The 11,785-nt window shown below is 41.8% G+C and overlaps 1 protein-coding gene across 1 annotated transcript in view; it reads right to left on the reverse strand.

The window, feature by feature from the left end:
• Lmnb1 (lamin B1) overlaps positions 1-11,785 on the reverse strand; it is a 68,744-nt gene that overhangs the window by 12,259 nt on the left and 44,700 nt on the right. Inside the window, exons 6-9 of the mRNA XM_004631321.2 lie at positions 10,441-10,661; positions 8,581-8,806; positions 5,840-5,944; positions 4,066-4,185 (exon numbers count right to left, since the gene is read on the reverse strand). Of these exons, the coding sequence (XP_004631378.1) occupies positions 4,066-4,185; positions 5,840-5,944; positions 8,581-8,806; positions 10,441-10,661 (672 nt within the window). The remainder of the gene's footprint in view (positions 1-4,065; positions 4,186-5,839; positions 5,945-8,580; positions 8,807-10,440; positions 10,662-11,785) is intronic.

Raw genomic sequence — 11,785 nt, forward strand, 5'->3', positions numbered from 1 at the left:
AAAAAAAGAAGTATAAGCTATAGGTGTGTTATGGCTTACATCTAGACATCACTCCAAAGCCTCATGTGGTCACAGCTGCGGCTCTGGGGAGGTGGCTAGATACAGGTTGTCTGGATGTGGATTTGGGGTGTGATACTATGACTTAGGGTGTGTGGTACTGGATCGATCAGCCCACTAATCAATTTATCATAGTTCTCAGTGTGGGTGATGGGAAAGCCCACTTTGAGCATGAGTGGCACCGCCCGAAAGGCTTGTAGCCTGGAGAGGAGGGACAGTGGGGTTGCTATTGTTTGCTGCCTTCTGCCCTCCTTGCCATCAGCTTCCTGCCGTAGAGCCAGCAGAGGTAAGACTGAAATTTCTACAAACTGTAAGCCAAAATAAACCTTTTCTCCTTGGAGGGATCCATTAGTCTCACTGCGATCGGTTCTACCCGGGGAGAAACAGGGGCAGGAATGAGAAAGATACACAAGAGGTGGCGGGTAGTCTGCCTGATAGGCAAGACCCACAACAAAACGATCCTTTATTTATACCTTTGCAAAGTTTGTAACACATGACACAAGGTTGTCTAGGACTCACAGCTGACCTTAACCAGACAGGATGTTTATCTCAGGACTGAGGTACTGAGGTTTGTTTGCGTTAGGCACTGAGGCCCATTTCCACCTTCACGCATTTGTTCAGTTTCCTAGCTTTCTGCAGCCCCCAACAGGTCCTTAAACTCTGGTTGCCGAGGGTTGAAAGTAACTAAGACAAGGTAGTTTTATTGAAATATCTACAGTAACACTACTTTAAGACATATCCTATGTCATATCTGCTGCTACATTCCCAGTATCCTCCAACACAATTGTTATAATTTGGAACAACTATTGCAGAGGAAAAACATGGTATGCACAAAGATTCCCAAAGCCTATTTTTTATTATAATTTTTTATTCATTCTAATGAGAAACAAAGATAGAACAGCAATGAAACAGTTTCAAAACAGATTAGTAGGATGTATACAATAATTAATACATTATATATTGTTGTTTTCATCCCAAATCCTATTTAATCTCTATATATAATTCTATTCCAAAGTGCTTTTGGATCTGAGCAAAACCATCTTTTTTTTTTTTTTTTTTTTGCAGAACCAGGGGATTGAACTCAGGTCCCTGTGCTTGCCAGGCAAGTGCTTATTCCACTGAGCCATCTCCCCGGCCCCCAAAACCATCATTCTAAACAATGTTTTAAGACATATTCTGGTAATTTAGTTCATCAGGGAACGGTAATAATGTAAGAGCTGCGGTTAATTCCAGGACTTGGGTGGCAGCACCCACCACAGCTGAGCAGGATTCCCAACTGCTTCCTTGAGGTAGGAAGTTTGCCAGGGTTCCAGCAGAGAACAGGAGGCAGAGAACAGAAGGAAGAGGCAGCTACCTGAAGCTTGTGAATTTGTGGAGGCATCTATCTGTATCCTACCCTGACACCTTATAAGGTATTTGGAGGTGAATTCATAGATCCAACCCAAAATAAAAACTGTTCTGAGGTTGGGGGAAAAAAATCAGTTGCCATTTCATTTTCATCTGGGCAGTCCTCATTTATCAAACAAATTCCTCACAAAAAGCAATTTGATCCAGAGGTTTATAGTGAGGATAAGAGGGGAAAACAGGCAGAGAAAAGGACTTCTTATGCGAACACCTCAGAATCCATAATACATGCTGTTATTTACCTTTTTCTCTCTGAACTTAAGTGAAGGTCCAGTCCAACAGAGCACCTGTTTTGTGCCAGGCAAAAGTCAAAAAGGATCAGGATAGGTCCCTACCCTCAAAATGCTCCCCTTTTGAGGACAATCTGGCACACTGAGCCCTGAGATGCCTGCAACTGGCCCCCTGTGGGTAGAGAAGGAACTCCATGAGGACAGAGCACCTGCTGGCTGCGGTCCCCTCCAGACTCCTCTGCTGGCTTACCCACTATCATACTCCTTGTCTTTCCTGCTACTTCTCTGGCTACACCCTTTTCCCTTCTTTGCTCTAATTTATTCCTAGAAAGGTATTTTCTAGGGTTTAATTCTTGACCCTCCTCAGACTGACAAACTCTTTCTAGTCAGTACCATAAATTTTAGATACTACCTATGTGAGATGAGGACCCCCAAATGCCTCTACCTTGGGCTTCCACTTACTACTCCAACAGTCCCCTACAAATCTTTGCTTGGACAGTTTACTGGGATCTCAAACTTCACATGGCCAGAAGTCCCTTATTCCCCTCTTCAGTACTTTCCCCTACTGAGCCTGTTCCTCCTGCAGCTTCCTCAGCACTAGGACCATTAGGATGCCCAGACAAACAAAGGGTCAAATGAATCCTGCCTCACTAAGGCCCCTCATAATTAACCTTATCCGTGTATCCTATCAAGTCTACCTTCAATATATCTCTTCAATTAGCTTACTTTTCTACTACCTAGAGAGCCATCTCACAACCTAGTTACTTTTCTCATTTGCTTTGTCTCTTCCTGTTTTCATTCCACTAACAACCTACACGCACTGCAGTGAAAGATCTTCATACACCCCATCTCTGGGGGTCATGGCTCCCTTTCCTACAAAATGAAGAATTTGTTCCTGCCTCAGACCTTTTTGTATGCTGTCCCCTCTATCTGGGAATCCCTTTTTTCCCATTCTCTCAACTACTGGCTCTCACCTTCCAGGTTTAGCCTCAGATATCCCCTCCTCAAAGTTGACTCCCCTACCACTCTATGTAAGACATCTCTTCAGTGAGTCTCTGAGACACTATAACTTATTTTTTGAGTGCATTTTTTCAGGAATTCTCTTACCCCTTTACCTTACTTGCTGGTTTCCCTACTCCTCCAGAATAGAAGGCCCACAACCTACAACAACAGAAAGCATGTGTGGCTTGTTTCTGTCTGTATTGCCACCACACAGCAGCTGACATAGAACAGATTCTCTGAACTTCCCAAATGGGTAGCCCTGCACTTACAAATACGGTCAGTCTGGCTCCCTACACGTCTGCCCTCCTCACATTTCCACACCCTTCAGCACTGCAGGACTGAGGTACACACCTGGTGCCATCCAGGAGGCTGGGTGAGTGAATTCAAACAAGAATGTGGGGACAAAGCGCTCACTAGGGCTGCATGGCAAGCCAACTGAGTTCTCTTACAGCACACAGCGAGGAAAGGTCAACATGTATGATAATGAAGAGGAAAACAAGACGCACAAACCAGAGAATTAATTTCCATGAACATGCTCATGGCAAAAGCAACAAAGGAAAAGGGACTGTTAAGTTCTGAACAGCCAAGCTTTATCAGCCTCAAAGCAGCTGACTGGAAACAGTATTTCTAAGGCTATTATTGCTAAGGACTTGTACATGTGCACACAAGGAAGTAAGGGTCTTTTTAAAAAAAAAAAATATTTATTTATTTATTTATTTATTTGTGTGTGGCCAGCTCAGCCCACCAGGGGGCAGGCGGGCTGGCATGTGGTGCTGGGGGATTGAACCGGAGGTCCCTGTGCTTTGCTTGGCTTAGCTTGTTCTAAGTAGGTGCTTTAGACCACTGAGCCATCTCACCAGCCCCGGAAGCAAGGTTCTTTAACAAGAACTGAAAGCATAATGGGTTAAAAATGCATCCACCAGAAAAAAGGTACACTTCACATCCTTCTGCACTGCAGGACTGTAAGAGTACAGCTGTAAGAGCACTCTGGGAGCTCCTAAGGAGGTCAATCACAGAAGCATTTGCTAAACAGGTACACAATGCCAGGCTCCAAGCACTTCCCAAGGACCACCTGATTTATGTCGATAGCTGTTTTTAAATGAGAAAGCTCAGAGAAGTGAAGTCAAAGCCAATGTACAGTGGACACAAAGTATACAGAGATAATGGCCTCTGGAATGAACCTATTTTCTCAATGATTAACATTTATTCCTAAAATTTGTATTTTTGACTCATTTTGATGTACTCATTAGCAGCCTTGATCTAATTTAAGCAGTTATTTCACATTATCAATTTGTTTGAAAAGAAACCATACTCATACAGCAAACTTTCAGGTGAGTTTGACATTGTAGTGATACTTGTAAAATAACCATACCTCTCCCTGAGAATTTTTCAATATAACCTTCACATCCTCACCGGTGCCCCAAGAGTTCTGGTTCTTCCAGATGAGGTCAGTGGGAGGACTGGCTGTGACACCAGCATTTGCAGCCCAAATCTGAAAAAAAGAAGGAGCATTAACCTACCCAGAAACCAGCAGTCTCATATGAACATGAAGACACCAACATGATGAAATCTGAACTCTATTTCTAAGAGTCTCAAGACCCTGTCCCATCTTAAGAACTGCTCCCAGGGTTCTGGTGGCCTCAACTTCCCCATCTGATAAATTAACTTGCTTACACACAGGGTCTTGACATGAAGCTGCCTGTACTGACATCTGAATTACTCATGAACTTGAAAATATTTATTTACTGTTGCCATCCAAAATTGAGACAAGGGCCAGGGGGGTATAGCTCAGTGGCATAAGCACCTGCCTGGCAAGTGCAATGTCGTGAGTTCGATCCCTGGTACCGCAAAAAAGAGAGAGAGAGAGAGAGAGAGAGAGAGAGAGAGAGAGAGAGAGAGAGAGAGAGAGAGACAAAAATGGTATGGTATGAACAGGCGAGATCATTGTGAAGAACCAGAACAAGGATTATCCATGTACCAATGGGTGGGCCCACTCGGTAAAATAGCCTTAGCATTCTATTACTCTACAGGTTTCATGGGTCATCTTCAAGTGAAAGCCTTCTGATCCCCTTACAGTGTCCTTCAGCTGCCAACACCAGAAGAGGCCTTTGGCACCAGACAACACACCTAGCATATTCTTATGAAAACTGCTAAATATCCAGCCAGAAAAGGTGTCATAGAGCCCCAGGGGTGTGAGACTGAAAAGAAAGTAGGAAATGGGAAAAATTACCCACTGTTCAAAGGAAAATGTAATTTCTTTTTTTTAATTTAGTACAGGGTCTCACTCACTACACAGATCAGACGCGTAGTGATCCTTCTTTTCAGCCTCCCAAGTGCTGGGAGTACAGGCACATACCACCACCCCCAGTCTCAGTCCCTCTGTCAGTGTGCCCCAGGGGCAGGGCCAGCACAGCATGCCAGGAATCAAACCCTGGTCCCTGCATCTGCCTAAACAGGCCCTTTAATCCACTGCACTATCTGGCCAGCCTTTAGAAAAATGTAATTTCTTCTGAAACAGGTCAAACAAAAAACATTAATTTCCTTTCTCAACACAGAAACTTTGCCTCATATGGCTGTCAGAGAATGTAGGTTTGAATACTGGACAAATCACTACAACACCTCTGGGCCTCAGTCCCTAGATTATCTGGATATGTCCACCTTTGATCTTCTACGAAGATCAGATGTTAAGGTACCTGTCATGGAGGGACTGTTGCTCAAAATGGAGATCATACACCAAGCCTAGAGCTAGGCAGCTAAGGCTGAGACAGAGCCTGGAACCAAAATATTACTCCTAATTTTAAAGTTCACCCAAGGCCACTAGTGCTTACTGCGTAAGACCAATGCTGGTATTAAATTCCTAACAGTCTTCTAGCCAAGCAGTATCTCCTGAATTAAAACAGGGTACCAGTATCAGTCAAAAAACAGCTATTTTATATCTATCGAAATAGACAAAAAGAACTCAAAGGTTAATTCTTTCACCACTCTCAATAAGATAGAATTTTAAAAATCTTTGATAGCACTGATAATGCCTTAATATGAAAATGTTTTAATATCCATTTCTAAAATGCCTCTCTGCAGGCCAAAAATTTTTGAACTGCTTTATCCGTTCTTCCCAACAATAAAATTAAATGACTAAGCCCACTTACTGTAACAGTCTGGCCTGCCTTCAGCACATATCTTGAGGTATATTTGTAACTGACTGATGTGTCTCCAATTTTTCTGATCATCTCCCAGCCTCCCATTGGTTGATCCTATTCACAGAGCAAAATATAACAAGGTTATTTTTATTTATTTTTTTTTTCCATCACAAATAGGACTTTATCACTATTAAAAGTCTGGATCTTAAACGGACTCTTGCACTGGTGGTTCATATCCATCAGCTCGTTCAGCTTTAGTTCCAGTCTCATCTCAGTAGCCTTTCCAGAGCTGCTACCTTCACCACGAAGCTCCATGAGCTTTCCCAATTCAAACTTGGGCTTCTTCAGCATTTTTACTTTTCTGACGAAGACATCATGAAGAGGGTAGATAGATTGGCAAGCCTTTTCTCTATGTCTTTCCCAATACTGTCTGGAATCAGTTTATTGACCACTTCCTTCAAGTCATTAGTCTGCACCTCCTGGGTCATAATTTCCATCATCTTCTTCCGGATCTGGCGGACCTGTTGGTGCTGAACGTAAGAGATCTTCCATATCTGATTGTTGCGTTTTTTAGTAAAGCCAACACAGAACAGTTGAAGCAAATAACCATCGGTAGTCTTGACATCAACATGAGCTTCGATCATTGTCTGCCATTTTTTGACCATGGAACACATTTTGTCCCGGGTGAAGTCCATGCCATGGAAGTTAGGCAGTTTTTGCCCTGAACATCCTCAGTAATCAGCTTGAATTTTCTAAAGGCAACTTCAATCATTCTGCAGGTCAGCAAAGCTTACTTCAAACACACGACCTTTGAGCCCATCAGATGCAATTTTGGTTCCTTGGGTTCTGGTGAAGAGTGTTTTTCCAGTATTTCTTACATTGAACATAGCCGGCGCCTTCACATCATACCAGTCTTTTTTAGAAAATGCATCAGCCACCTTTTTCTTGGCTCCTTTTTTGCCGCCTTTCGTAAGGCGCTTGTTCTTGCCTACCACACAGTGCTGCTCAGAGAGACAAGGTTATTTTTAAATATAAACAAAGTTAAGGAAATACATGAGTCTGTGAGGCTTTTAAACTAAGATTAGTTTCATGGCTGTCTTTCTATGATTCTTATTTTCCTACTACAAAAAGAAAATACAGTTTCGTCATTCAGCAAAATAATAGCTTCAACAATGCCACAGCTGAGGCCAGGGAGCTAGCTCAGTAGAACAGGCGCTTACCTGGCAAGTGCAAGGGCCTAAGTTCAACCCTCAGTTCTGCCCCCCAAAAAAAGCCACAGCTAATAGTAAGGCACTTGACTTTAAGGAAGATAAAACTAGAAGAAAAGGGGTATGCATTAAACCAAGTAAGTCGCATTCTCTGCCAAATCAGGTGGGTCTTTCAAATTTGTTACAATCTTGCTATTGTAATCACAATTATAAACATCTCATATTTGCTAATTTTAAGTTTTTAAGAGATAATAGCTTAGAAACAAACAAAATCTGCCTTTGTTCCCTGTATCTGTGTGCTTCTGCCCACATTTAGCTCTCTTACCTCAAAGTATACGGGGTTCAAAACTATGCAGTGAGTCAGACCTAGTTATCAACTGTAGCACCCAGTACCCCAGAGCTGCCCGACAAATGAGGAGAGGTGCAGCAGAGTAAACAATCAGCCACATTAACTTGTGTCCAAGTTGAACCCCAAGGAAAGAGTAAACTAGGCTAATGGTCAGGTCCAGACAGTCCTGTATCTGGCCAGTGTGGAGAGAGGGAGAGAAGAAGAGAGGGAGAGAGAGAGGGAGAGAGAGAAGCTGCCCTGCTCTTAAAGTTATGAGCAAGAGGCCTTGGGGTCAAAACATCTCTGCAATATTGGAGGTTTATTTTTATTTATTGTTTTTCTGTAGTATTAGAAATGCTATTGCTCTTCTTCTCTTAACTCTTTTTATCTATACTCAAGACAGCTGTAATATTTGTAAGAACAGGAGTGATTTTCACAATATAATTGTTAGTCCACCTTAAATATAGGAGGTGACATCCATCCCAAGTTTTCTCCTAGTATCATCTCACACTTTCCAAGCCCCAGCCATGGACCACTTAAGTTCTGGAAAGCCCCAACTCTAAATTTCAGAAATCTCTGCTATGATTATTTATTGTAAGCAAATGACTTCAAAGAGGGTTTTACACTACTTCTTTTTTTTTTTTGTGCTCCGAATACCTTCAGGGCAGGTTTGGCTGGCTTGAGCTGTGGGGATCAAACCACAGCAACCTGAGCCTGACTGCTTTGTTGAAGCAGCCACTTAAACAAGTGAGCTAAGGGGCAGGCCCCCCTACACTACTTTTGATACAAATCACATCTAGCATTCATTTAATCATCTAGCTAGATATACTCCATTAACGTATCTAAGCCCAGGTTTCCAGGTCTTTCTTTCACAAAGCATTTATTAACCTCTGTGAAAGAATAGTCACCATTTTCACAAAATCTTTCTAAACTTTTCCATATTTCTAGCTATATAGCAGAGTAATACGTAATTCCTAGGAAAGACAGAGTGACAAAAGCACCAAATGTGAAAAAGCCCTGCTCTGTGCAAGGGTTAAGGAAGAAATATCCTTAAATCACAAGGGCACTTTACTTCATAAAAGTAAATAAAAAGGAAAAAGGAATTCCTTATTCTGTGAAAACTCAATAAATCCAAATACAAGTGAGGAGCATTACATTTGCCTAACAGCTCAGCAAACTGCAGGGCCTTGCTGGAGAAAAAAAGTCTATTTTACCTGTTCAGAAGTATTCTTTAAGCGAATAAACTTCCCGTCAACATCGATCTCTTCGATGCACACGTTCCCGGTGGCTGAGGCAGAATGGGAGATGCTAACACTACTGCTCGCCTCTGACTCTTCCACGTCGACCCTCTTCCGCTTTCCTCTGGTGGTGCGCACACTGCGACTAGAGGATGCGCGGGACACGGTCACTCGTGAGGATGGGCTCGGAGAGAGCTTCAACCTGGATGGGAAGAATAAAGCATTCCATTTATGAAATACAAATGCTTGGCCTTCTTACCTAATTTTACTTATTTATATATTTATTTGGTGGGTTTCAGGCTGGCCTTGACTGCACAGCAATCCTCCTACCTTAGCCTCCAGAGTGCTGGGATTACAGGCCCATGCCAACGTGCCCAGCCCTAAATATTTTTAAAAAGGGTACAGGCCATTTGTAAAGTAAGGTATTATTATCTGGGGGCTAGGGAGATAGTCCGGTGGCCTAAGCGCCTGCCTGGCAAGCACAAGGACCCGAGCTGGCTCAAGTCAGGCTGGCGCACTTGTAATCCCAGCACTAGGAGGCTAAGACACGAAGATCACTATGAGTCCAAGCTGTGTAGCGAGACTGTATTAATAATAATAATAATAATAATAATAAGCTTAAAAGGGAAAGAACCACCACCAAAAAAAGAAAAAAGAAAAAAAAAAAACAAAAGAAAAAGAGAGAGACAGACATTATTATCTGGTAGAAAATGTGATAAACAACTAAGACATTTAAGATGTCTAAGATGACACCTCAACAGATTTCATTTTAAAACATAGTAATTTGTATTTGGCCAGCCCCTAAATTCTCTTTTTTATTTATTATTTTTTTTTTTTCTTTTGTGGAACCGGGGATTGAACTCAGGCCCTTGCGCTTGCCAGAGAAGCGCTTATTCCACTGAGCCATCTCTCTGGCCCAAAACATAGTAATTTGAATGGTTTCTCTTATAGGCCAGCCAAATAACTCAGTGGATTAAAATGCCTGCTTAGGCAGATGCAGGGGCCAGGAGTTCAATCCCCTGGCCTGCCGCGCTGCCCCACCCCCCCAGGGGGTGCACTGATAGGCAATTGAGACTGGGCGTGGTAGCGCACACCTGTAATCTCAGCACTTGGGAGGCTGTAAACAGGAGGATCATACGAGTCCGATCTATGCAGTGAGACCCTGTAGACTCTATACTAAAATACGCCCCCCCCCCAAAAAAAAATTAATGGCTTCTCCAAGTGAACAGTAATGTAAGCACAAGCAATAAATGTGGAAACCCCAGGGACTCAAGAGAAATCATCTTCTCCACTCTTTCTCCACATGTAGCTACTGTTGTACTCAGTAGACTTCTCTTTTCATACCTGTATTCTCTTACACTTACAATGCACATAATACTAAAACTGATCAGCTTTCTGGCTTTTGTCTTCACTTCTGCAGTGCTGGAATTAAATGCTGGGCACTGCACATGGCAGGCAAGTGCTCCACCCCTGAGCCATATCCCCACCTCTTTTCTACAAGCACACTTTAAAAGAATGTATATGCTAACCAGATTTGAAACATAAGTATAAAGTTTCTTTCAACAAATCTGGTATTGTCCAACATATTAAATTACCAAAACATTTAAAATCTCAAGAGCCCATCCTGATTAATTTTAATACTTACACTAAAACTCTCTGATCAATATTTTCTGTTGAAGTACAAACACTACTACCTTTATACTTTGCTGTTTTAGTTTTAAGATGAAAAGAAAATATTTAGAGTTGCCCTGGTTATTTAAATTTTTATTTTTCCTTAAATTAAAGGAGTGGGGGCAAAAATGGTCAATAAGATCAGGTGACTCTTAAAGGGCTTACCTCTCTTCTTCACCTTCTAAGAGTTTCCTATAAGCACTGATTTCCATGTCCAGGGCCAGTTTCACATCAAGAAGTTGTTCATAGTCACTCAGCTGTTGCTGCATCAGATCCCTTATTTCAGCCATTTCTCTCTCTTTGTCAGACAGCATGCGGCGAGAGTTGTCTCTTTCTTTAGCAAGCAAGTCCTCCAATTCTTGAATCCTTTCCAAACACGCTCTAGACTTCAGATTCAAAGAAAAACATTTACTTTCTAGGAACATTCCAACATTAGCACAAGACAGCTATTTTAAACCATTCCCTAGGGTGACAAACAGACCTATGAATCTCTAATCCACTAGAACTCAAAAGCATTTTAAAATATTAATAACTAAAATTCCTAAAATATAAAACACAGCTCTTAGGAGACTTTTGGCTAGCTAAAGTCTAAAAGTAGAAATAATAACTAAGTTTGTCAATATAATTTTTCCCCCTACATTTAACCAAAAAAATTTTAAGCTGCACATGTGGTAAATCAGAGTTGAGTCTGGTTTCCCTACAAGGCTGTCCCTTCAAAAATATAAATGAAGTAGAGATCTCAAAAGACAGGAAAACTCATCCACAAAATCAGGATGGATAAAGTATGTTCTCGAGATCTGCAGTGGGATAGTCAGAAACTGGTTTTCGTGTGGATGACACCAGTGTTCCTCTAGGACTGCTGTGCTTGTCCCTGCTTCATTAGGCACACAAGGACACATGACAGAGGGTGATCTATAAAATATTATTGTAAATACAGAAACTTTATATAGTATTTGCTATACAAAATAAAAAAAAAAAAAACATCCTACACGAGAAAGTTCATTTTAGAGACCTTGTGGCTTGCTGTACAATTATTCTTCTGCTTTTCTCCATGACAGAATTCATCTCAGTAGTCTCAGAAATTGACAGAGGTAATCACCTCAGAAAGAATGATGGACAGGAAGGCAGCACTGGCCCTCAGAATCGCAAGGAGCTCCATCAGAGGGAGAGAAAGGGCACCTAAATTACTACACAAGCATTAAATCCGAGACAGATAAAAAAGAAACCACACGCTGTAACAAATACTGCACTCCTATTGGTAAATTCCTCACAGGGTGTACGTAGGAAATTTTTTATTGTTTCAGGTAATATTGTGGGACTCATAAGTGAACTGATAATAGAAACCAGGTTTCTCTTTCATACAGAAAAGTTAGTTTAGTGATGACATAGAGTGGGCCTAAGGAGAGTCACATGGGGAGAAGATACTCTCTCAGGCTTTCACAGAGAGCACATTGGCCAAGCATTGGCCGTGACTCATCCACATGGCTGCACTGATAAAGGTTCTACAATC

The sequence above is a fragment of the Octodon degus genome, unplaced genomic scaffold (genome assembly GCF_000260255.1).
Source record: "Octodon degus isolate 3935 unplaced genomic scaffold, OctDeg1.0 scaffold00040, whole genome shotgun sequence".
In the NCBI taxonomy this organism is placed as follows: domain Eukaryota; kingdom Metazoa; phylum Chordata; class Mammalia; order Rodentia; family Octodontidae; genus Octodon; species Octodon degus.